This window comes from Lepisma saccharinum, chromosome 5, assembly GCF_977018435.1.
Source record: "Lepisma saccharinum chromosome 5, izLepSacc3.1, whole genome shotgun sequence".
Classification (NCBI taxonomy): domain Eukaryota; kingdom Metazoa; phylum Arthropoda; class Insecta; order Zygentoma; family Lepismatidae; genus Lepisma; species Lepisma saccharinum.
Window position 1 is genome coordinate 24,183,090 of NC_139233.1, and position 27,562 is coordinate 24,210,651.

Below are 27,562 nucleotides of genomic sequence, written 5' to 3' on the forward strand. Positions count from 1 at the left end.
TGTCTTGCAAGAAATTTACGAAGGCATAAGCTCTTTCAGTGTCTGTGTTTCGAGCTGCGTCCTTAATTGTTATCGGATAAGGAGTACTACTGGATTGTCCAGTGAGCACCTTGAAATGTTTCCAGTATTTGGTGGGATGGCTCTCATCAGTTAATTGGTTGCACATTTCAATCCATGGACGTTGCTTATAATATTTTATATAGTTTTGAACTGTACGCAGCCACTGACGGTGTAAGTTAAGGGATTCAGGATTTCTGGTCTGGATGTAGTCCCTGTATGCTTGTCGTGATGCTGTGATTAGATGAAGATATTGCGGAGGTAGCTTTGGTTTGTAACTATTGAGAGTGGTCGTAGGTATGTTAGTGGTTGCCGCACTGGTAATATGTACTGTAAGATGTTCCACCGCAGTATCGAGTTCCTGTGAATTGTTTGGTGGTGGATGTGGGTCAGAAAAAGCATGCTGTAGCTTTGCAATATATGCCTCCCAGTTGCTTTGTTGTAACACCAGATTTTTCAAGGTTGTATTGTACTGCTCATATTGCGGTTACTAAGATTCAAGGTGATTTTCACTGGGTCATGGTCACTGCCGATGGAATCCAGCACAGATATGTTCAAACAGGTACTAAGAGATGTTGATGTTATAACGACGTCAGGGGTAGTGTTACTTATGGGACGTGTGGCTCTGGGCAGTACATGGAATTCCGCTGTAGCAGGGTTGGCATGTTTAAAACACACTGCTTTGTTTTTTTACAAATGTTTTAAATGTTTAAAACAATGTGTTTTGAACATGTTTTTTTTTTTTTTTTTTACAAGTGTTTAAAACACATTTTGGTGGTAGATATTTTATAGTCTGTGATAATATTTTTGTTTGTCAACCCTGTTTTTTTCATTGAATCTGTGTCAATTAATCCATGCTTTACAGGTCTCACTTATCGCACAACACTTGAGCAACATTATGTTCTGACGTCAGGGGAGAAAGCTTTTTAATTTTAGGTTAAATGCCTATGTTGTTAGGTTCCCTAACAACAGGAACACTACTGCGATTCTACCGACATCTCATGAGATTTTCGGTAACTGCTAGTACAGCGTATCTATGCCATTGGGCATCTCACACCATCAGGCATTAATCAAGCAAATTACTTGTACGTACCATGGCGTAACATCATAGTAGTTATATAAGATGTAAGCGAGTTACTAAAGATATATCTGCGAAACTAACTTGTAAATATTCTATCAATTTCAGTGGCCACTGCCACCATCCATTGGGAGTTCCCAAGTGGATGGTGCTGATGGAGTACCAATTATCCTGTACCATTTCCATTCTTAAGGACACATTGGATTGCTAAAATTTTCAGCTTGTTTAATTGACTAATACAAAAAGATTACATTAATAGCTCCATTTTATTCACAAATACAACTCCTATCTAAACTATGCAAAATTTAAATAAAACAACACTTATGTAGAGATATTTTATTATAGTGTGTTCACTATCTATAAATTTTGTAAATACATATAAAATTCTGTTAAATGAAAGATGTACACAAAATATATATATAACATAATTACTAATATTTTGGTAAGTAACAATCAAAACAGATATATCAGCTGCACTAAAAAAATCTAAGTTTATTCGAATTGAAAGTAAATATAAGTCTTATTCTCCCAAACTGACTACAAAGGAAAAAAAAGTTATTACCTGCCCAATAGGTATCACTACAATAAATTCAGCTGTGTATAGCACCCGTTCAAACAAGTATTTAACATACATTAACATCTCTTTCAACATTATATATATATATCATCTATTCTGCATGGAGTCACTCAAGAAATATTATATCTGAAACACACTGGTAAGTATCTATTCACTGGTAACAAAACATTATTACAGCCATCTTGAAAATTCATTTTGGAAACTTGTCCGGTTTTCGAAGCAGTGAAAACAGAACCTTTGAGGTTAAAATTCTACCTCTTGTAGGGAGAAAAATCAAATTAGTCATTCTTTATAAGACACATAAACAATATAATATTTCACTGGGAAAAGTACTTCTTAGTTTTGATTTTCTTCTGAATAATGCTATTGTTATTTAAAATGCACTGCCAGTCTTCCTCAGATGCAAGTTTACAAGCTGGACACCAAAATATCATAGTCAGGATAGCCAGCTAATCGACTCTTCAAATATTTACCATGTGTTTCGGGTTGCAAGTAGTTGCACTTAACCGCATCATCTTCCTTCATGGCATTTTTCCACTCCATCTGAAAGAATGAAGAACAGACCCGAAATGAAATAGAGAATTATTTTTAACTACTACAATTTTAAGAATTAACATATATGCTTTATCCGTGTTGATGGTTTCTGGAGATGCTGGATATTTGGTTGCAAACCCCAGAATAACATAGCAGTAGGTGTGTCATTTTGAATAATGCCACAGTCATAGTTCTAACCATCTACTTTGTTTTGTGGTTTTGGGCATTTGGATAAAGAAAAATAATTTAACCAACACTTATGACTACTTTCTACATGTTTCTGTATGAATAAAACATGGAGCAGTACTTTTGGTTCACTCTGTAACTAGGAGAGTAAGCCTAGAAAATTGAAATTACAGGAGTCTTTGGTTGATCTATTTTTGATGCAACAAGCCAGATGTGAGGCACTGGGGTTAATACCTCCCTTACTGTAATATGCTATGTAGCTACGAAACCAGAGGTCTCACCGGTAAGACATGGTGTTTGTCCCATCTAGATCCTCATTGCCACAATTAACTGATAGAAATGTGATGTAATATAGCAAAAATAGAAAGAGAAGTCCTATTTTCAGTAAGGAATTATACAAGTGCTATAATCCAAATTCTGATATTTAAAAAAAATTCTTGTAGGGTTTCCAAGCAAATTTTCATGTGTGTTAACTCAGGGGTCACGGGTTCGAATCCTGGCTTTGGCATGGGTGACATTTGTGAGTGTCCCTTCATTGATGTCATCATATCATCACTCTTCATTATCTTCACGATGAAACAGTGGCAGAAAAGCAAAGTAAAATAAACCAAATCAAACAATCATTCATGTGGGTTAACGTTGCTCTTATCTAGATATCTAAGTTATAAAATAGAATTACGGAGATGCACAGGGTTAGTCAAAATTATGTTAATATGTTAACACCCATTTAATATAGTGCATGATGAAAGCAAACAATATGAAGATTCATTTGCATGATCTGGAAGGAATTCTAAAACAGATTTATCAGAATCTGGAATACTGAAAAATGTTGGATAAGTCTATTTGCAATATTGTTATTGATTGTGGGTACACACATACGTAGGCACATCCATTTTTTTTTCTAATTTAAAGAATTAAGACTGTAAGCACAACTTACCAACCGCATGTATCTTTCTTTGGGAAGGCGGAACCTCTCTCCAAACAAGTTTAGTAGATCAGAACGTTCGCACCATGGCCAGATCATGAAGTCCACCATACCAGGTTTCTCTCCTGAATAAAAAATTCTGCAGTCACATGACACGTCCAAGCACTTCTTACAGTTAGCAAGTTCTCCACTTAGTGTACTAACTAGGGATGGTCGGTCACAAAATCAAGATTTCAATTTGTCTGAAATCTGTTTCGGATGCAATGGATAATACAGATATCCAAATACTAATTTGAATATCTGAAGAATTCAGATATCCGGATAGAACAGATTTGATCAAGGATTTGTAGAAAATCCATACAGTGTAACATGAAAATGATGAATAAAAGAATATGTGGATAGCCTGTAAAATGGATCAACTGTCCAGATAATGCACATATTCAGATATCTGGATCAGAATATAACATATCTGGACATTTGAAATCCAGATAGAAAATTATCCAACATCCAGATAATATTTTATCTGGATTTGTTTAGCCATTCATAGTTTTAACCATGAATCTACAATAATAGTAATGTTTCCTACACCTCAGAAGGTTTATCCTGGTACCACTCTGGTCTGTTGAAAGAACTTAACAGCCATTATGTGAGAGCTTCCACCCACTAAGAAGAGCACTAGAGACAACACGTACTTGGTTTTGTGCCAGCCAGAGTTTGTAGTTGCCTGTGTGAGAGGAATTTGGGCACTTGGTTGCACATATTCACAGTGAAGGGGAGTGGAAAATGACAAGACACAACAGGGACAAGGTGTTTCAGTGTCAACTGGGAAAGAATTTGCGCTCTAAGAGACAAAACATCTCATCAATATCATTTGTTTGCATTTACAAAGGCCAGTCTCGCACCATGAATGTGCAGTCTAAGGCATTATCCTTTAGGCTCCAGCTATGGGATGCGTGCAGGTTTGAGTCTCCTGTGGAAAGCGTAACAACTTTTCTCCTGAGATTTCAGCCTGCATATGAAACCAGTGGCCACTCGCCACCGTGACCCAGTGGGGTTCGTCGTGCTGACCACACGTCATCCCGTAACTGGTTGGATGTGAGTGAGTGAGCAGAATCAGGTGGGAGTGAGGATGGGAGTCGGTAGATAGGTCCAGGCTCTCAATAGGCTGCTTCACCACAGGTTATTTTATATTACATACACAGTTGCAAAGGCTGCTACATAATGCATACGTAGGCACATATCATGCATTATGTAGCAGCCTTTGCAACTGTGTATGTAATATAAAATACATTATAATTTGTTGGCAGTACCTCTATCAGGATAAACCTTCTGGTCTATAACAAACACAAGCACTGTAGTTTTATGATATGGTGCAGTAAATGCAGCAAATATATTGCATTTAAAAAGTTTAAACGCTGCTGTTCTTATTGCAAATAATTAATTTCTCAAAAGTGAAATGTCCTCAATGTATATTATGTGGTCCAGATACCACAACATATTTTAATAAAGGCAGTGGACCCTCAAAATAACTGGTCACAAGAACAAGGAGAGCAACGACTCTACACATTCATCCAATTCCATTGCTCTCCACATTCTCAAATGGTCAAATTGAAGAGTAATTACCTTTATGTATGTAGCAATATCGGAATATTCAAAGGCTACATATTTCACACAAAATCAAAGTCCACATCAAGCAGACTTATCATTATTACCCACTCAATAGTTGTAATATTTTGTTAATTATTATGACATACACAACTTCAAGAGGAAGCCAATGTACCTATTTCAGACTGCAAATGGAAATTTTTGAATTGTTTGAAACATGTAACCAAAAAAAATATATTCTACACAAAGCAAAAACATATTACTTTATCCCTGTATGCTCACGTAGGGATACATTTAAAAGCATAAACTGAACTCCACCACAAAGCATAAGCGAAAATGAACATTTATCCTCCTTAATGGTAGACGTGTGGGAGTGAATAATGTAAAAAGAATGCCATTCATTTTGTTATTTTTCCTGTTTAGTTGCCTAGTCAACAGGGTGTGATTGCCATGTGGGAGAGACAGGTTCAACTCCCAGGGTGGGTCATCTAAGGTCAGAAATTTCCAGCTTTGTCCCCACAAAACTCTGGGGTTGACCCAGTCTCAAATCAACAGACGCCTGGGGGCAACCTTGGTGGGTAAAGGCAGCGCGAGCATGATGGTGCTGATCACATCTCAAAAATGGCCGAGATTGAAAATGTGTGGGGCCCTACCCCTTCATCCTCTAAAAGTGCCTTCATGTTACATGCATGGGGAACTTTAACTTTTACTTTATTCTGTTATTTTACATTACTTTCTTTACTTCTCTATGTTATTCCTGACAATAAGGGTGAATGGTAAATTAACAAATACATGCCTTACCCAGTAGCCTTTGCTGCAGAGCTCACTATGATAACCATTCCACCACAAAGGTTGGCTACTAATCAATTAATGCATCTGCAACATTAGCCATCCTATTAACAATGTAAACAACACTTGCCATGAAATATTATCTTTATAAAAGCATAATTGTTCAAGAAACCCCATTTTCCTTCTATTCATATACTAATTTTTCAGCAGGGTAAACACATTCCTAACAGCAGCCAAGACTTGTGCAATCGTGTGGAAACAAATTTATTGTTTTGTCATTCCAGTATGTGACATCTTCATATGTATATAAATGAACAAAAAAGACTGAACTGAAAAATCATCTCCCAAGTTTTGGAATTTTTAAAATCCGGTTACTTTGTTCGACATACGAACATCCGGGATATGGGCTAGCAAAAATGCTGGTAAAAAGAATAAGGAAGATAAATGAGAACACCCAATATAGCGTTAGGAATGCCGTAGAAGTTAAAGAATGTATAGAAAATCTGGAAATTGATGACTAGGATACAATAAGTAGTTTTGATGTTGTTAACTTATACCCAAGTGTACCGAGGGGGCGGGCGGGGGATTGTTTACTAAGGTGGCTGTTAGAAAAAGGAATAGACATCCTAACTGCTTGGGAATATGTACGATGGTATAACCTTGTAACGGAATATAACTTTTTCTATGTCAATGACAGTATTTATAGACAAAAAGAAGGCCTGGCGATGGGAAACCCCATTTCTGGTATAGTAGCGAGCATTTTTATGCACTTCATTGAGAAGGCAGCTTTGGAAAAAACAGGAATGGGTATTAAATATTATGGGAGAAACGTTGATGATATCTTGATTATAGGAAAGGGGGTAGCACTGAACAAGGTTTTTGAAGAATTAGAAAAACAAGACGAAAGAATAAACTTCACTAGGGAAAACTTAAGCGATGGAAAAATCAATTTCCTGGATCTTAGTATCTTGAAAGAAGGGAATAGGATTAGAACAGGAGTACATCATAAACCCCTATCGGGGAACTTATATATTAACAAGGAATCGGCGCACCCCGAAATAACAAAGAAAAACGTATTCCTTAACTTTTTTATTAGGGCCGGTAGACTATGCAATAATGGAAAAGAAAAAGACAACGAAATTCGGTGGATAAGAAAAACAGGATTAAAAAACGGATACACAAATAGAGAAATGGATAAGATAGCGGAGAGAGCACGGAAAATTATTAGGAAAGAAGGGGATCAAAAAGAAGGGAAAAAACCCGAAAATAGGAGGGTAAAGTATGTTGGCATCCCTTACCATCAATCCGTATCGGAAAAAATCGGAAAAATAACGAGAGATTATGGAATCGTTTGCGGGATGAAAGCACCAAAGAATGTAGAAAAATACTTCACCGATTATAAGAAAGGGAAGACAACTAGGGAAATACCGGAAAAACAGAAGGGGGTTTATCGAATAGAATGCCAATGCGGGAAGGAGTACATAGGACAGACGGGCCGAAATATGGGTAAAAGATGGAGCGAGCATGAAAAGGACATAAGGGAAAAAGTTCCCAAAACGGGTCTCTCAGAACACATTTTGGAAAGTGGGCATGGAATCGCAAAAAAAGAGATAATCAGAAAAGAGGGGAGGAAATTAGGAAGAAACGGAAGAATAATCTTAATAGGGATGAAGGAAATTTGGAAGAAGGGTGGATTAATTTCCTCAAAAAATGGGATAAAGCCTGGAAGATTAAACCCAATATCGGTTTCCACGTCACTCCGGAAGTTATGCAAGCTGCAAGAGAGGAACGTGAATTCACGTTGGATTTATGACGTAATAAGGGGAAACGAGAAAATTAGGGGGAGGGGAAACATTCGTGGAGAATTGACCTTCATGTGGATAGATAAGCACAGTTGGGTAAGAAAGGCCAAACCTGCAGGTTGCATTGAGATTTATGCAGGTTTTTTAGATTTTTAACTTTTTTAACTTTTTTACCTGTGAATAGGTCTACTACTTGAGTTTTTTTAGGGAACGACTTGGTTTTTACGTACTTGTAATAGCAAAAACTTAATATTTTAAATGTACCCTAACCAACCCTTAACCACAATCCTCATATTACATTTCTGACGCAGTACTATGCCAAGTACTTAGTTTTTGTTTTTTTATACGAACCTGAGGAAAGAGATAGTCAATCTCTGAAACGTCGTTCTACAATAAGAGCACTATACTCACATACGTAAGTACAATTTTTAACTTTCCTTTTTTATATTTTGTTCTAGGATATATTGTATGCTCTCTACTGAGAATACACATTTTTTCTTGAAATATAGCTAAGATTATATATATAACTTATGTTTTATTATCTCTAGTTACGGCCCCTTGCCCCACCAAAGCAAACCTGCATGCAGGTACCTTTTTTTATTTTTTTAACACCTGACCAGCATAGCTCAAAATGCAGATATCCCATTTTTAATGAATGTGTCACCATATTAGATTTGTAAATACAAAATTTGAACTAAAAAGTAGAAATTTCGTGAAATCCAATATTAAGAAACTTTAATGCTTTTTTACTGCAAGTAGTTCACATGTGGAAAACAAATTATATTTTGTCTATCTGACATAAAAAATAGGTAACTTAGAAATAAAATTCTTACCTCCAAAATATGGTGAGTTTCTTGCAACTAATTCCTTCTCAAACAAGTCCATACCAGAAAGAATATCCTTGAAATAGTCCCTGTCGGTGTTTTCTGTTAAGCTGAAGAAAACCCTGAACATTGCTGCCACCACCTAATGCACAAATAAACAGAATTAAAATAATTTCCAAACAGTCCTTTACCACTAGATACATATTTACAGACATTTCAGCACCAAAAACAATTCAAGTTCAAATTTGGAGTATCTAATGACTTTGCAGTCACAAGGGTGAATATAAATTTCAAATCTGGTTTGACACCCAATGAAAATTTGCACTCTAACATGCAAAAGTTTCAAGTTCTACCTGAATGGAATGTATGGGGCTAAAAGAATTAACATTATAGGACTGCTAATAACTTATAGCACTAAATGAAAATTGAGGGTAATTATCAGGAAAAGGGGGTAGCTACCTCAAGATCAAATTTTCACCTGGGGAATTATACATCACCCTGTACTACGGAGCAGTAACTTCAATTCATTCTTGACAACAATAAATCTGGCTCTTTTTACAAGTAGCGATGCTACACCCACATGAGGTACAGTCACGATAAGGCTTTCAGCACATATAGTGGACTTAAAAATAAACTCAAACAAACAAGCAAATAGCCACGCACCAATTTGGCACCATCCCTGGCATGGCAGAAAGAAAATTCCTGTCTTTTCTATTAAGGAGAAAATAAAATAATTATTATCTAGAGTTAAGGTGAATACAATTGATCCTACTGTCAAGAAATACAATTATTTTATTCTAAAACATTTCTTGATTAATTGATGTAGTTACTGAAGTTTTAGAAAGTTTATTTCTTGTAAAATAAGTTTTTACCATCCCAAAAAATATAATAGGGAAATGTACTTTTCACATCTCAAAAGCTTCTAAAATGAGCTTCACACTGTGTAATATCACATCTTGCATTCCCATCAAAACCAAAATATGTAATTAATGATTAGTTTGCCTTTGCATGTGAGCATACTTGGGCAAATTTAGGATGCTTTCAATCAATTTCAGAATTTCCACAGCCTCAGTCTTGCATTTTTCTGACATTACGTGGATTTTCTACTCCTTTAAGCTTTTCTTGATGACAGTGGGGACATGGGTTGAGGAGAAGATTGATTCTAGCAACCTCCACCCCCAGAACAATACATAGTCCCATTTGTAAAAAAATATTTCCCAAAATATAATTTTTTTTAATGATGCCACAAAATCGACGTGGGTAACCTTACAAGAATTGAATTCCTCATACACACAGCACCGTGGCACAAAGACACATTTAGGGAATGTGAGAGTAGGGCCTTACACATTTTCGACCTCTGCCATTTTGGAGGTGATGTGATCAGCAGGATGCTTCGGTCGCCTTTACCTCCCACGGTTGTCCCAAAGGTACCCATTGATTTGAGGCTCGGTGAGCCCCAGAGCCACTTTTTTGGGGACAAGGCCAGGAAAATTCAGACCTCAAATTACCCACCCCAGGAATTGAACCCAGGACTCTCACATGGCAGTCAGATGCCCTACTAACTAGACCACTGTGGCTCTCAGTGAGGAAAGTAAGGTCCGAGTTTCCTTATTTGACCGAAGACCTCTGGCAAACAAATTGTTGTGTACCATTCAGAGTTGACCGTTCTACGTTCCTCTAAGGGCACAGTTGCCACGTGACCAGTTTTCCCGAAAAAACAGGCGACCATTTGTTTCGATGTGCTTCGAGCACGAACAACTTTTGTTGGATTGGGTTCATCTTGAAACACCCATACAGTCGACTGCTGTTTACGTTCCGGCTCATATGCATATATCCATGATTCGTCACCTGTTACAATCTTATATACGTCTTTTGAAGCACCACGATTGTATTTATTGAGCATTTGTTTGCACCAATTGACGCGAGCGTCTTTTTGAGTTTTTGTCAAATTGTGTGGGATCCAACGAGAACGTACCTTTCTCGCAGCTAAATGATCATGTAATATTTTATATATGCTGGTGGAACTAATGCCTATGGTTGCCTCAATCTCACAGTACGTCACATGACGATCTTGCAGTATTAGCTTTTGCACAGCATCAATGTTTTCTTGAACAACAACTGATTTTGGACGACCTTCACGAATCTTGTCGGTGAGCGAATGGCGGCCACGATTAAATTTGTTATACAAGCGTTTCACAGTGGCAAAGGATGGGGCTTCATCGCCAAATGTGGAAGTAAGTTGATCGATGCACTCACCCTTGTCTTGATAATCCACATCGAAAATCGTAAAAAATCATCGCACGAAAATGTTCACAAGTTAATTCCATTTTATTGTTGTCGCGCAATCTCCAAGGCAACATAAACAACACAAATCAAGCTATTGACAAAACATTTGAAGTACGTTATGGTCAATAATGCCAGACGTTTTCGTGCAAACGTCAAATCGTGCCTAACTTCAATCAGTGTTGCAAAGGCTCAAAATATAAATAGTGACCCTCGTATGTAATATAAAAACAATTACACCCCAACAAAAATCTACAATAGGTACAAAATAATCTAACACAGTTATTTTTAGTGGTTATTATTTTATTTTATCTGCAACGTTTCGTTCTGGTTTCCCAGAGGAAATAAGGACACACATTAATTTCTTAGAAGTGTAGAGTGACTAGCCCTGTGAGGTTGTGTTTTTGTATGTATATCTTAGTGTAGCTTGAGAAAGTTCTGCGAAACCAGAAATAAACGTCTCAGGTAAAATAAAATAATAACCACTAAAAATAAATGTGTTAAGATTATTTTGCATCTATAATAGGTTATGCGAACCTTTAAGAAGAACATATCTACAATAGGCTATATTTCACATTACCTTGTTGAAATGTTCAATCAAGATCTTGTCCTTAGCCTTCTTAAGTGGGTCATCAGGATACAGAGGCCTCTGTGGGTACTTCTCATCCAGGTAGTCAGAAATGATGAGGCTCTCGTATATGACATCCCCATCAACCACCAGAGCTGGCACTTTGCCCAGGGGGTTCATGTCAAACAGCCAATCTGGTTTATCAGTCAGGTTTACATTCACAATGTCATGCCTGCCATAATAAAAGACATCATATGCTTTACAAAAAGTAGAGGTCCAGAGATATTTCTTCAAGCAAAAGGCCTGCCACTTTCTTTTTGTGGATTGTTCATAAAAACAAGAGGCGTCTCCAGGAATGTTCAATGTTGGAGAAAAGCACAGTTTCTAGGTGCATTTTATGGCATTTCCTGGATGTTCAGTAGCAGAGAAAAGCAGCAGATAACAATTGACAATCATCTTGTGATCCACGATTCTCAAAAAGCATGTCAAACTTGACTGAATGACCAGAAAAGTTAATCTCTCTACAGTTATCTAAAAGTTAAAATATCTACAGAATGTCCCAAAATAGTGTTTACACGCTTTCAAGGTTAAAAACAAGAACACTAATAACAGCAAGTATGAACTTCTTTTTGGTGTCACGTACATTAAAGTTAGATGTTCAAAATGAATACCAATGGCAGCAATACATCGTAGAATAGATTGACAGATCGACAAACTGCATATATGGTTTCCACGGGAAGAGAAGCACAGGTAGTCTCAATGACATGTCTCATGTCATCCAGTGTCCATAGCTTTGCGTTCTTCACAGTTCCCCACAGGTAGAAATCTAATGGTGTTAAAGAGGGAGATCTGGGTGGATATTTGACAATTCGTACGTTGTTCGGAAAAAAAACTGCACACTTCTGTCACACTGTGACGAAAGAAAAACAACAGAATGCCTACACGCGATCAATCACACTAAGCATAGACATTGCAGCTTGAACTATAAAAAAGTCCAGTCATCTTTAATACACTGCTCTCCATAAATTAAGCAACAAATGGCGATCATCCAATAGAATCAAACACAAGGCCGGATGGTGTACATATTATATTTGTAACGAAAGTGACCGTTGTCTGACACTAATAAGGGATATGATCCCTAACGCATCCGTTGCTTTCTTTCAGCGTGCCCACCACTCTTCTTCTCTTTTCTCCAACTGTTTTCTCTTTTACCTCACATTTTCTTGCTGTTGCTTAATTTCTGGAGGGCAGTGTAGTTTCTCTCTTATTAACATTCAAAGAGTGTAAACCCTTTTTTTGGTACACTACATTTATATTAATTTATACAAAAAAACTAAGAAAAATGTCATCTACTGTATATACAATTACATAAACGTTGTTGACCTTATCAGAGGCCACTTCTATGTACATTATACCCTTAATGCTTTCTGCATGTTGCCCCTGTCAGACATCTTGCCACTAGCAGACTATGTAGACTGCAGGTAGCAGCACGTGAAATCCTTGCCGCCTAAAGCAGCAATTGCTACCTCGTAACACACAGGTAAAAGTGCCTCCAGAAGCCTTGCAACCTCAGCTTGCTCCTACTCAGCATTCCTCGCCATTTCTTTATTAAAATGCTATAACCTGTGCATATGCTCTGTGAAACAGGCACAAAAAAAATGGATGCTTTGAAGTTTGTGAGGTACACGAAACAATTAACTCACCCAATATAATAATTTTTTCCACATTAATTGGCAAGACAGCACACAAAAATCCAGAAAGCATATAACATGTCAGGCTACAGAAGTATGCAACAAGGCTTAACATAATGAACCAAATATATTTTGCAAATTAGGAGACAAACTTTTGATGAAAAAATATGGACAATAGTGAGAGCCTTGGTGAGACTAAACTAACCATAAATTATCACCTTTGACAAAGGACAATATTTCAAACATTTTGTTAGCTTTGTTCAATCAGGATAAAAATTAAGGACGGACTGACATGCACATGCAAGTTAATGTATTTAACAAAAGAACTGTAATGAAAGAAACTGCATATTTACATGTTTATACTTTTCTACAGGTTTTCTTTTTTTCGAAACTATGGTATATGAATTATGTGTTTACATTCATAACAAATTAGGGATGGGACAGATTAATCAGTAATCTATTGGTATCAACAAAATTACTGATCCAATATATCTATAAATATCTTATAATTTAGTGCAAAATTCTGCAATTTTGTTCCATCTCCATGCCCTAATTCTTAAAAAAGTAAATCTCTAAATATGCCTTATCTTGCACTGCAGTCACCACAAAACAAATTTATTAAGGAGTTCAATGAATTATTCAGGTCCTTGAAAAACTATTTGGAATTTTATATTGGATCGGTAGAATATTTAACTTTTGATAGCCGATACTACAGTTCCAATACTAACACACTTTACAGACAAAGTCAATTAGCTTTAATAAACACCTTGAAATGCATAATAGACAATGAAAGTGAAAATACTTACGGTATTTTCTTAGCATCCAAGACAAGATGGACGCGTTGTGCATATGGACAGAACCTCATGCTGTACAGACGCAGTTTATCCTTCTGAAGAGGTGGGCAAGCTGACCCTAAGGACAAAAAAAATAGAATATCAATTTCAAATTTCATACAAATTCAAGCTTATGTTTAAAAAAGCATTTACATTATGATTGTATCTTACAAGAAAAGAAAAACCTAGCAAAAGAAGTGTTTCCCAATATGTAATTCCGTACATACAGAGGACCATCTCAACATTCAATAATCTTGTTATCTTACAAGCATTGGCAATATTGTGTTTAAAAAACAAACATGTCAGAACTAGTAACAAGAGTTAAGTGGAAACCATCACTTACTTGAATTAATCTTAACACTCCCAGACTAACTGAATTTATATTTTACATCATTTCTCGCATCCCTCCAAACACAAGTGGACACTTCTCCATACCTACATGGTGTCAAGGTCATGCTTTTGTTTCGTCAAATCGTTTATTTCTTATGTTGCTTTTCAAATGGCTCATAACTCATTTTCAATTTCAGCAAAATATTACATATTACTTTGAACCACCTCTCTTCTGACAACATAAAAATGTAGAAATTTTAAGACTGTGGAATTTCAAAGAAACAATGGAGAGACTGTTACAATTTTTTACCTATTTTCCTCCTCCTTGAATGAATTAAGTTACATTTATTTAACTAAACAATAATTGTTTTTTTAAAAAAAATATTGTAATTTTTCAAATATGGTCTACGAAAGCCATGAATCCAACTAGAATAAAGCTACATATTTTAAAATATGATCTTAAAACATTCAATTTATTAATTTATACTAGATTGGATTAAAGTAAGCAATTCATGTGCTACAGTGGCATTTCTCAAGAAGGCTCAACTGGTAACATGAATAATTATGCAATACATTATATGGTCGACTAACATATCGCCCCATTTTTAATGGTGAAAAAACTTATTATTGCATGTTTATTATACTGATTTAATGATGTTGCAGGGTGGCTACTATAGGACCATGATAAAATTCAAGTATAATTCCCGGTTTTCAAGGCGAACTCTCAAAAAATTCAAGCAGATGTTTTCTCTATTTCACCCTTACATACTACCACCTCTCAACATCCACACACAAATATCTTAATAATATAAAGGGTCTATGTGATTCCAACATCCAAAAATTATAATTCAATTAAACGGTATACATAATATAATTAAAATATTTAATTTAAGGTGCTGAGTTTCTATTTACAATTAGAGGCGCAACCACAAATTTCTGTCTGAGCGGGCAAGGAGAAAGTGCCAGGATGAACGTACTAATACTACTACTAATAATAAGTTAATAATAATATTATTATAACATTATTATTATTATCATTATTGATTTGTTTTATTTTACTTAGCTTCTTGTACCATGTTTGGCTAATTTGCGAAGATGGGGATGAGTGATATGATGAAATTGATATTCACAAACATCCATGCCGAAGCCAGGATTCAAACCCGCCAGGACCAACATTGTTGTTGTTATTATTTTTTAGCTGTCAAAATGTACACACTATTTTTATCTCACAAAATGATGTAATGCACAAACATTCAAACGAACTGCAATCACGTGGAAATTGCTTATAAATTTCAACAACCCACTCTCCATTTGAAAAATAACCTTGCGTCATGTATTTCTTTTCTTGTCTGCCAAAAAATAAATACCGGTACATATAATAGGAATTTTAGTGTGTGCTATAATGTTTTCGTAACTTTATTTACTCTCCTGATTGTACAATAACAGCTTCATCCATTGGTAGAACAAATCATATTTATATCCAAAAACAAAATGCAAGTGAATTTGTACACACAAATATGAGTTTACTATCATAACCAGTGGTCTTGGGTTTGATCCTGGATACCACATTCATTTCAGTGTCACTATTAACCTAAAGTCAGGAAAAATATGTTATGCAATAGGCAACTGTTCTAATAGTAAAAGAAAAGGCAGCACAGAAATTGTAAAATGTAAAAGTTATGAAACAATAGCTGCTGTTTTGACTAACCCCTTGAGAATGATGTTGAATTTTTCTTTAATCAACAGATTTTGATGTTTTAAATAATATAAAATTCGTTCCAGCATGTGGAAAACCAAAATAATGGAGATAGTGGATTCCAAAGTATGGCCCACATAAGAAAAACCTACCATCTCCGAGTACTTTCACACTTTTTATTAGTAAGAACCATTTGTTTGCACACTAAAATAGCAAAAGAACACGACAGAAATTGCTTCAGCTCCAAAACTAATACTCATAACCTAACAACGTAACATTATAGCTGGTGTTGGGTACTATATTCACTTGCACGAAGCCTTCGGGCTGTTCTGCTTCATGGTAAACTAACAAACATACTATACTTCCCAATAATACATTAAACAAAACGTCCATAAACCATGCAAAAATTTCACTTTCTGAATGGACATAGAGAGTAAAGGGTATATAAAAAAAAACAACATATGTTCATATGTAGTTTTGTTCTGTGCTTTTTCTTGCAATGTCTAAATGCATATCAGCTAAAATAACTCAAATATGTGCAAAATGAAAACTCCACAGGTTTGCGAACACCTGGCAACACTCTGACCATCCTAGTGTATGCTACAGGTAAGCCACACCTCACCTCAAGCCAAAAAGTAAGCATGACCGAAGAAAAAATTGGGTAAGATTTTACAATACCGGATGCTTCCGTAATTCCTATCCTACTTCTTATACTCACGAAATACGTAGTTCCGATGAAGTATCTGAGGTTAACATGTGGGGGTGACGTGTAGAAATTGTTAATTGACATGTAGAAGTTGTAAAATAAGCTTTTCAATTACACTGATCATTCTCCGTATACAAGCATGGAAACCATGTTTCGAGCGTTCAATTGTATGTTACCAAAATGGCGTCTTCCGTGAGGAAAAATTGCTTGTCGTTGTAGTGCTCCAAAACTAAGATTTTGTTAATGTATGGGAGCGATTTTACAATACAGGGAATTTCTCCATTTTGTTTGAAATTCGGCATACTCACTAATTTTGGCCCCCTAATCACGAATCTGCAGTCAAAATTTGGCGCTCACACGTGGAAATAGCAAAATAATCGAAATTAAGTTCTTATTTCCACACCCTCGATTTCCGAATTTCCCGCCGGTTCCGGGCTCCGCCCCTGGGGTAATCGACCTACCGCCCCCAACCGCTATCGCGGCCCCGCCTCCGCTCCGGCTTCCCGCCTATATCTATAGACTCCCTGTTAAGGGCATGTTAGAAAGTGGCCGGATTCACCTGCCCCAAATAAGCGCCAAATTTATACGTGAGCGCCAAATTTTAAGTGCAGATTCGTGATTAGGAGACCCAAATTAGTAAGTAACCGAAAATTCAAACAAATTGGAGAAATTCCCTGTATTGTTAAATTATACCCCGCTTATTTCCCATTTTCAAAACGCGACCCCCACATTCAACTTCAGATTCATGATTACGAGGCCTCAATTAATGATTATGCCAAATATGAAATAAATCGGAGAGGAGTCCGGTATTGTAAAATCGCTCCAAAAATTGTGAAGGGTTCTGTACATGCACTGGCGCGACAATCCCACTCCTAGTAAGTGCAAATATTTAAACATTCCAGTAGGTCATGAATTGTTGCCTACACACATTGCTAATTGTTGCCTACAACTTCATGTCTTCATGCTAATTGACCCACAGGTTTAACTTTGGACCTACATAAAAATGCATTCTCCCTTAGCATTAAAATCAAGAGCCTCAAAACTGTCTCATGAAAATAGAACCCGGCTGCCAATATAAGAAAAGAATCACTTGAGTACAATATGACACAAGTACATATTAAAAAAATATTTACAAGAACAATACATCAAAACCTATTATTTCCCAAAACTAGAATGAGTACAAGTACAAATCACCATGACGAAAAATTACAAGCTCGTTTTTCTCAATATCATCCACCTCAATTTATTGATATTATTTTAACTAAACTATGTATGTTAAGCTTAAGTGCTAAGTGCAAGTATGTATCAGAAGTGCTACCCAAGTAACCAGCTAGAGAATCCACAAGCATAGTTAGTAATTATCTTGCAGATGAATACAGAAAATGGGTTATACAAGAAAATAGGTCATCGATGAAACGCACCTGCATGCTTACCTCCCCGTTGAGACCATGTGTGTCTTGTTCTGAGGGCTCTGCGAGCTAGCTGAGGGTGAGGTATGGGGCTACTTGTCAAGAAAGGTGGATGGTCAAAAAGTGCTGTGAATTACGGAGAAAGGGTTACCTTTTCTGGAAATAAATCCACATTCAATTTTGCACTGTTATTACTACGGCACACTATCAACCTCTATTTTTCCTCAAAGACTGATTTGCTGAAGATAATTTTAAAAATTAACTGGCTACACCATTTCGTTTTGTGATATTATTGACGGAGGACCAATTACATACTTCACTAGTTAAACTAAATATATTTTCAGATGATACCTTGTTTCCGGTTAGCTACAATTTCTAGACCTAATTATATTTAGTTCAACCCTTTCTTACAGAAAACTAGCATATGCATAGAAAACTTGGGTGTTTGCTCTTTACTTTCCTTGTATGCAGACATACCACTTCGTAATATTTTGCATTCCATTTAATATTGTGTATTATCATACTAACCAGCACCAGTATTACTGCATGCAAACGCATGTTAAAACTACTACTCATTTTTAATGTTATTTCTGCATGTTTGAGATACTTTCCATCACATTCCGATTTCACTTTCCACTGAGAAACCTGCTGAGAAACCTGCCGGCACCATCAGTTACGGTTCACTGAACTTCCTGTAGTTCTAGTGACTTCATGTCCAAAAATAACTACTGCATAAAAATATTTAACTTACCAGCAATCGTCGGGTATCACTACATTGCAAAAACAACTCGCTGCGTAAGTAATTACAAATGCGTAGATTAAATATTACAAATGCACAGTCACTCGTGTTATCCTATAGTGGAATATGATTGTTTTAAAATAAACTTGGCTTTACATAATAATATATCACATGGTACATGAACGCCATTAGTCCTAGCATGGCTATTGTCCCGAATATTAACTCACCTCTTTTCAAATGTTTTTCGCTCATGTTGGTAATTGAAAAGTTCCTGTTCACAAGAGAAAAGTATAACGACCCTTTCGCGACTGTGTTCTTCGCCCACCTGTCGTGTTGAGAAAGCAGCAGCAGTTGTTCCCAACACACCCTTGCAGGTAGCGACACCATCGGGCAGAACTGCAATTATAAACAACAATAAAAGGGCACTGCACACTTCCTGTATTACAAAAAAACATGCATTCATAAAAACTTTTGAAAGAATTTTTATCATTCTTACGTAAGTTACGAAAAAGGTGGCATCTTTCGTAGTACACTTATCAATTAAAAATATAAATGTTGCCATTGAACGATCTCACTGGGAGGGTGAGGTATTTCTTCTTCTGCTAGTCAAACAGGCCTGTCCCTCTTCTTTTAGAACTGTAAAATAAATTAGGTTTGATTGATTTGGTTTACTTAATGTCGCATTTCTGCCATCTTTGGCTAATCGTGACGATGGGGATGAATGGTGATGGGTCTCCCTTATCGCACAACACTAGAGCAATCTTGCGTTCTCTGACTTCAGACGAGGAAGGTTTCTTTGATTGATTGATTGATGGAGTTGGTGTTTTACATCCACTTTATGCACAGTAAGGCTAATCGCGACTGGGCCTACAGTTTAAAGTAGGATCCGAACCACTATGTGGCTCCACCGGGTATCGAACCCGGGACCCCTTGATTACAAGGCGACGACGTTACCACTGCGCCGACGGAGAGGCCTGCGCTGTTAGGTTAGGTTCTATTAACATAAATACACTAATATATATATATATATATATATATATATATATATATATTTATGCTAAGATAACTAAACCTAGCTAGCCTGGGGGTGTACTACTTAGAAGCGCGGTCGACATTCGGGTGCCTTCAAGGTGAAGATCCCCTTACACCCGTAAATTTTGGATATCAGTTTCTTTCCATGCACAACTTACTTCTCGTGTGAGCTTGTCTGTGAAGAGATAGAAGGTGGTGCACACCAGCAACAGTGACGGTGAGGTGCGCCCTCCTGGTTGACATTCCGCCTCCCAAGCAAACAAGTAAAACTAATAAACTCTATATATAAAGTCATCTTTAATTTAGCCCAAATGTGCATTTTTGTTTGGAATTTAAGAGGAGCGTAAAATGCTTCTTACTACCACCCCAGATTGTACTCGGGCATCCGCCTCCTATTTTTTCTGGTGCCGTCACTTTTCGGCAAGCATGGATTGTAACCTACTTACTTTTCGTCGCTCTTTTGCAACTTTCTTTTGGCTAATCGCGGCGATGAGGATCAATAATGATCAGATGCTAGTGACGAAAGGGGATTCGCAAATTACACCCATGTCGGGAACAGCGGTGTCGATTCCAGAGTTTGATTTTTTATGCTTTAAGAGTTTCGAGTGCGAAATGTTCCGCAATACTCCACCCTTACCGGGTCGCTTCTGGTAGGAAAAAAACAAAAACAAATAAACAACTAAATAGGCTCGTAGTCCTGGGTCCCCATCCCGTTCCTCACCAGAGCGCTCGGAACCAAAGAATCAATTCACAGGCAAGAACTTACTGATTTAATGTTGCATATTGCTGAAAACTCGCAGAAATAGGCTTTATACATTTATTTACAAAAAACAAGGCTCGGATTCTTCCATTTGTTGTCTATATTACATTATTTACACATTTTTCTAATTTGATCCTCACGGCGGAACCGCGGCGTGGAGGCTACTAGCATCGGCGGAACCGCCTCGGATTGATTTGTGACTGATGTGACAGGCCGCTGAAGTCCGAAGATCACTCTTCCTCCAGCTATCAGTTTCACACACACTGTACCTGTCCTCTGTCAGACAGGCCATATTTATACTAACTCCCTCGTCGCATGGGGGAGGGCTGAATGTTCAAATCTTATTGGCTCTTTCAAAATACACTGAACCATGGAAGAAACCCAAAAATACAGACTCTTCAAAAATTACAATAACCAACTCTAATTAGGATATGGCCAGATCAAACAAGCACCCTCATTCACACATAATTAGAAATAATAATACTCTTAATTAATTATTCATAATTATACACAAAACACATAAAACAAATACTGTTTGTAACAATCGAACCACTGTGATTGTGTAAAGTGATTGCGCCGGGAATCGAACCCCTTAATTAATAAGTTCTTTGAAATATTTTCCGCTAATTGCTTGAATAAAAGAAAAATTTTCTAAAACTAAGGCTAGTTTAGATTTAAAATTTATTGAAGGGGCATAACATGACATGCATTTAAGCATTATTTACAAATAAAAAAATCGTTCCATATCTCCCACGTAATTCTACTGGCCGAAGTTTAATAAATTCAAAGCATGTCTAGCTTGTAGTAGGTACAAATGTGAATATTCATTTTTATAATTTAATTTAGAATGGTGTATTCTATTCGATATCAAAATTAGATCTGAAGCAATTAACGTTGGATTATTAAGCTACGTAATACATAGGTAAAAAAGATACTCCATGCATGGTTTAAATTGATGGAAACTCATTAGGCCTCTGATTTTTAGGTTCTAAAAATCTGCTTTTGTGTTCCTAAAATAGGCTCCAAAAATCCTAAAATAGGTTCTAAAAATCTTAAATTAGGCTCGAAAAATCTCGAAGTTGGTTGCAAAATAACTTCAATTAACACAAAAATACTGAAAAATACTGATTACATACAATCGTTAAAAACAAAATTGCACAAGAACCGTAATAACAAAATATTAATTTTCTAAACAAATTTTCATTTCTTTATATCATTTTCAAAATTATCTACAAATTAATATAATACTACACTTGTGCTGTTAGGAAAAGTTACTTGTTGACATGAAAAATGAATTTCGTATGTATAATTTGCTGCACAATATCAAGGTGGCAACTCACTTGGAATTCCTTGAATTCCGGGAATTACACGTGAATTATTGGCTCCGGGAATTATGCGTGAATTATTGGCTCTGGAACAAGGGCGCCGACTTTCCAAAATTTCTGTGGGTGCATATCAATGGCGGTTAGATCTGCAATTATCAAGTATTGTATACTTTAAACTTACATGCACAATGATTGGAAGAGGCAATGATATTATCAACACGTTACTAATAGAAAATACCACATTCATGCAAATTAAAATGAAAAAATCTTCATAAATGCAAATAATTTTAATTGTATTGCAGAAAGAACTATGCAAGGATTTTGTTGTGAACAGAAACTACAAAATGACTAATTTTATGTACCAAATAATAATAATAATAACAATGACATGTTAACTTTCAATATAAAACACATTCCTTCTTACGTCATTTGCACTTATGAATTTGTTTGCAATTTTGGTAATGTCAATATTTTTAGTCATTTCTTTATGAACATGCAAAATTGCCAAATCATTCAATCTTTTTTGGGTCATTGTTGACCGCAGAAACGTTTTCAATCGTATAAGTGCTGAAAATGACCGATTAGAAGTACAAGAAGTAACAGGTATAGTTAAAATCACCCGTACAAACTTCACAAATTCTGTGAGCATTTCACGCATACGAGCACTGTTTTCTCTACTTAAAATATTTGTAATGTCTGACAAGTTGGCCACTTTTTCTTTGTTCGTTCTGCACACATCTAGAAACATGTCCCTGTGCAATGTTAGCTTGTCTTTATCAAAGTCTGTCCCATAGAACTGCAGAAATCGATCAGCACCAATTTGACCGATAGCAAAAGCTTCAAGTTGTGAAATAAGTTCCAAAACCTTTGTTTGAAATCTACGATTTAGCGAACCCACAGCCACATCAATTATTTCAAAAAATATTTGTCTGTACATTTCCTCCGGCGTTTGATACGTATGAGGATCACTACCTTCGTCGTAGCGTTTTGGCATCTTCCTTTTTCTAGGCAAAACTGGTTCATCAATGTTCAGTTCCTCCGCTTTCCTCATGGTTTCATTCCACAACTCAAAAAAAAATATATATCCCTTTGTGAAGCTAAACTTGCAGACAAAGTTTCCACCAAAGTTTTGATTTCTCGGTATGACAATGATTTCTTCTGAAAAGAAGAATGAAGTTGTTCAATCCTGCCGAAAACTGAAATTAACATTTTCAGGAAAATAAGAAATCTGAATTGATGTAGGTTTCAAAAATATCCACTAGCCTTCCCACCGACTTCACTTTTTCCTTCTGACAGATCTTCCAAAAATTTCAAGAGAACATCATAATTACTTTCCAACGATTGTAGTGATTTTACCCTCACACACCACCTTGTGGGACCGAATGGTCGTAAAGTCAGTCTGGGAATATTTTTTACAACACCATCTTCGTTGTCTTCTTGTAGCGATTGAAACACTGCTAGCCTCTTTGGCGAATGTCTTACAAATTATATTAATTCACGAAGAATCACCATTCGGTCTATTCTTTATTAGTGCTCAATATCTGCAAGTAGTTATTTTAAAACAATTGTTGACGAATGGAGTGGGCGTATTGTAGTGTGTCACTTGCAAGGAAACATCAAAGCAAGCCGAGAAGACGGGATTCTATTCACAATACAATACACTTCCATTGTTATTGTGGGGACTGCCTTTGACTTGGCCAGAGACAGGCAAGGAAGGGGGGGAATGTGTTCCTTGGTTGTCTTTGCACAAACACATTTGAAACAATAATGTTTTAGAGGTTAGAAATTTTAACTTCCATCTCAATGTTTAATTGCTTATTATTTTTTGATAATGGCAAGTGAGAAATATTTATTTTATTTTGTTTTTACAAAACTAAAAATCTTGTGGGTGCGGCGCACCCACAAGATTATTTATGTGGGTGCTCGAGCCCCGGAGCACCCACGTAGTCGGCGCGCATGCTCTGGAATTCATGAATTTTTGAAAAAATGAAAAAATGTACAAGCGGATGTTTTCTCTATTCCCATTTTTTTCTCCGTAGACGTAAAAAATTGCAACTTTTATTGATCCAAATCCCATAAATTTATACATGTTTATAAATGCCCTGAGGTAAGTTTCTCTCAGTTTAGTTTTTAGTTTTAGTTTTTTAAGCAAGAATAGGACATCTCCATGGAAAATAAAACAAAATTTTGTCAATCCGTTTACCTTGTTAGTGTCTTTTGCAGAACAACCTATCTGACAGACGGAAGATTATTGCAAAATTAGATAACTTGAAGTTGATTAGGTAAAATTTTGGGTACATTGGAATCACACAACCCCTTTATATTGTTAATATTTGGGGGGGGGGGGGTGAGAGTCGGTAATATGTAAGGTTGGAATAGAGAAAACCTGTGCTTGTATCTTTGAATAGTTCACCTTGAAAACCAGGAATTATTCTTGAATTTTATCATGGTCCTAGTGACCACCATGAATCTTTTTGCATGTTATCCACACTCAAACTCCGCCTTTTGTCTGTGAGGATAATTTTCCATGTGCTGAAAATTATCTTTCAACAGAAACATAGTCACTAGTGCAAATTTGAATTCTGAAATATTACTTCGCAAGCCGTGAATGCCAAAAAGGACCAAACTGACGCGAAAGTGAGCAAGGCCACACAGATCAGAAGTTTGCACTTTGGACGATTGGGTGCCAAAACTGAGATGGTGAGGGGAAGAGGTGTTTACTTTATCTTAGTAGAAAGACTTCTCATTAAGATTCTGTAAAGCAGGAGCAAAAAAATTGGAGGAACTGCCTCCTTTATTCACCGCCACTGTGTGCAGACATTTTGTTTTGTTTAGAGCTTTATATACATCATCGTACTTGGAGGGAGGGAAATCAACAGAAAACATGTTTCAAACACGCCAGTCAGTAGCGTACGCAGGATATCATCAAGGGGGGTGTTATTTCGAAAACTTTCTACAAATTCACATTACCATTGTTTTATTATACTTTAATTAATAATAATAATAATAAATTAATTAATAATTATTATAATTAATTAGTTTAATTACTACTAATAATTACTACTAATGCAGCTGCTATTTATGAAAGAAATAGAACAAAATTACATTTCTTGTGTTTCTTTGTTACGAAATAATTGTCTAGTCAACGGTTATTTGTATATGATAAGTGAGACATTTTAAGTGTGAAGAAAATCCATAAAAACAAGCAAATATATTAAATTTATTGAAATAATCGAAATATGAAACTCATTCAAGGAAGTTGTCTAGTCTGACAACTTCGTGGGATATCCGGGTTCGATTCCCGGAATTGGTTGGAATTTATCCAGCCTTGTCTCCGCACCCAGCCTCATAGCAATGGGTGGGTACATGAGAGCAACCCTGTGGGATGAAGGCTGCCGGAGCATGGTGCTGATCACATCACCTGCAAAATAGTTCGAGATCGAGAATCTTTGGGGTCCACCACACCACTACGTGTGCCTTTATGGCAAGGTGCTATATGCACGGGGGAATTTACATTACCTTTACATATGGAACTCGCCCAGGATGATGATGAAGCGCGAGAATACATGTTGTTAAATTCCACTGAGTCTATGTTTTCGTTGAAAAGTAAGTTTATACACATTCCAACACATTTATCACTTCTAGGTGATTCACAAAGCACTTCTTCAACATTATTTAATGATGTGGATGTAGACTCAGCATCACTTGAGAGTTCACAAGGGGATGTGAAATCAGTACCGGGAAGAACGTTTGCAATAAGGTCGGCACACTCCGACGAAGCAAGGAATTTTCACAATTCTCGCGAGAGTCACTGCGCGACTTTTTGCAAGAAAAATAATGCAAAATTGAACTTTGCGGCCGCTTAGATTGCGTTTGGAATGTTGTGTTTTTCATCATGCTGCATGGGAATAATAATTCAAATTATTATTATTATTATTATTATTATTATTATTATTATTATTATTGTCGCAGATCTTTGACTGTGATAAATTAGCCATTTTTAAATTTTTTCTACAGCATTTTCCATAGTATTTTAAAAGCTCAAGGGGGGGTTAAACCCAGTACCCCCCCCTTTGCGTACGCCACTGAGTCGCCAGTCATTGTATTATTTCACCACCGAACCTAGTAAATACCTCTGTGAGATATAAAAATTCTGTAAAACCTAAAAGTAATATAAAAACCTTAAAAAAAAGGTTTAATTTAGGCACATAAACCTAAAATAGGTTCTAACAAGCTAAATAGGTTATTTTAGGCACTATAAAACGTAGTCAGTTGTTGCGTTTTTTGATGAAATACTGACATAACTTGTTATTTCTTATTTACCTGCAAAGGGAAAAAATAGGTTAAAAAAAACTAAAATCCGAGGTCTACTCATTACAGTATTCTGGAGCGCTATTGGCACACATCTTTAATATTATTAAGATAGTAAACCTACTTAGTCCATCACCCCCTGATAAAATCGACAATTCCTGAGCCCCTCCCTTGAAACTTTTCTGGATCCGCCACTGACTCTCTCTGGTTGTGGCAACACTGTTACACATGCAGTGGCGTGCCCAAGGGGTGTTGGTGGGGTTCAGTATTTCTAAAGAAAAAACAATAAAAAAACGGCAAAGGCAGGAAAATATGGCAAATGAGGACTTACTACTTTAGAAAGTGCACAATAACACCCCCTTTCGAAAATCCTGAGCACGCCACTGTACCAGTGTACACATGAACGGTGAACAAGTATTCATCACATTATGTGCCATACCGCTACGACGAAGAAAGTTCGACGGCCAGGACATTACGTGGGTTTCATAACAACCTCGTAAACAAATAAAAACCGGATTTCACTTTCATTCCTGAGCACTCACACGGAAGGTTGATGTGCAGCTTAAATTGCTGTGTAAACAATGTGGCGAATGTTTTAAAGTACAAGGGTTAAAAAGGGCAACTTTCTCTCACTTACCTTTGTTGTTCTAAGCTGTGCTACTATGATTTCTTCACGTCTGAAAATTAAATTAATTCACAACATAGAGAACTACCGTTACGTGCTGCCCGCAAAAATGAAATACGCTTCGGTATCAGATGTTCTCTCTTTGCAGATTCATCATGAAATGAACAAAATGCAGCTGAGTCATTCGTTTGAGATATCGTAGCAGCTTGCATACATGTGCTCTGCTTGCTGGTAGATTCGAAAAGAATCGTTATCTCAATCTCCACTTTTCAGTTTCTTTCTCTTTTCCTCTCTTTATCCTTCTCTCAGTGGCGTGCCCAAGGGGGCTTGGGTGGGTTATAACCCCCCTTTGGCCCAACATTCCTAAAAAAATAACATCAATGGTAGGAAAAGATGGCAGGCAAAATGAGAGCTGACTACAAGAAAAAGTGTCCATAACTCCTCCCTTTCGTAAATAGCTACTGGGCACGCCAATGCCCTCTCTATCTCTTTCTATTTATCCCTCTGCCTCTTTTCCCTTTCTTTATCATTTTCTATCTTCCTGTTTCTCTCTCTCTATCTCTCTTTGTGTCTATATCTTTATCATTCTCGGACATACTCTTTCTCGCTCTCTGTAGCTGACATTATATGGAAAAAGCGCGATTCTGGCTGTCACACAGTGGCGGATCCAAAATTTACCGTTGGGAGCAGACCCGTAGCCAGAATTTTATTTTGAGCCCATCCCTTATCAGCACGGGTGTCGCCAGAAATATTTCTAGAGGGGGTCAGGCAATTGATAAAACTTATTAGTACAAATAATAATGGCAATAATAATTATCATTTTACAATAATAACTATTATAAGTTATTAAAAATATACCAATTTAAATCCAAATTTG

The 27,562-nt window shown here is 36.6% G+C and overlaps 1 protein-coding gene across 3 annotated transcripts; it reads right to left on the bottom strand.

Annotated features, from left to right (window-relative positions):
* Positions 1-1,462: 1,462 nt before the first annotated feature.
* LOC145987716 (pyrimidodiazepine synthase-like) lies at positions 1,463-26,897 on the bottom strand. Of its 3 annotated transcripts, none has more exons than XM_083122301.1 (8): positions 26,698-26,897; positions 18,860-19,028; positions 17,918-18,019; positions 13,726-13,831; positions 11,241-11,460; positions 8,387-8,519; positions 3,370-3,482; positions 1,463-2,255 (listed from the first exon to the last, which is right to left on the bottom strand). In XM_083122301.1, exons 2-8 carry the CDS (start codon positions 19,017-19,019, stop codon positions 2,121-2,123), a joined length of 969 nt encoding a protein of 322 aa, XP_082978427.1. In that variant the 5' UTR covers positions 19,020-19,028; positions 26,698-26,897; the 3' UTR covers positions 1,463-2,120. The 3 variants fall into 3 exon arrangements, with proteins under 3 accessions (XP_082978427.1, XP_082978425.1, XP_082978428.1); XM_083122299.1 differs by having other exon boundaries at positions 17,906-18,019; XM_083122302.1 differs by lacking the exon at positions 17,918-18,019 and having other exon boundaries at positions 26,698-26,890.
* Positions 26,898-27,562: the final 665 nt, after the last annotated feature.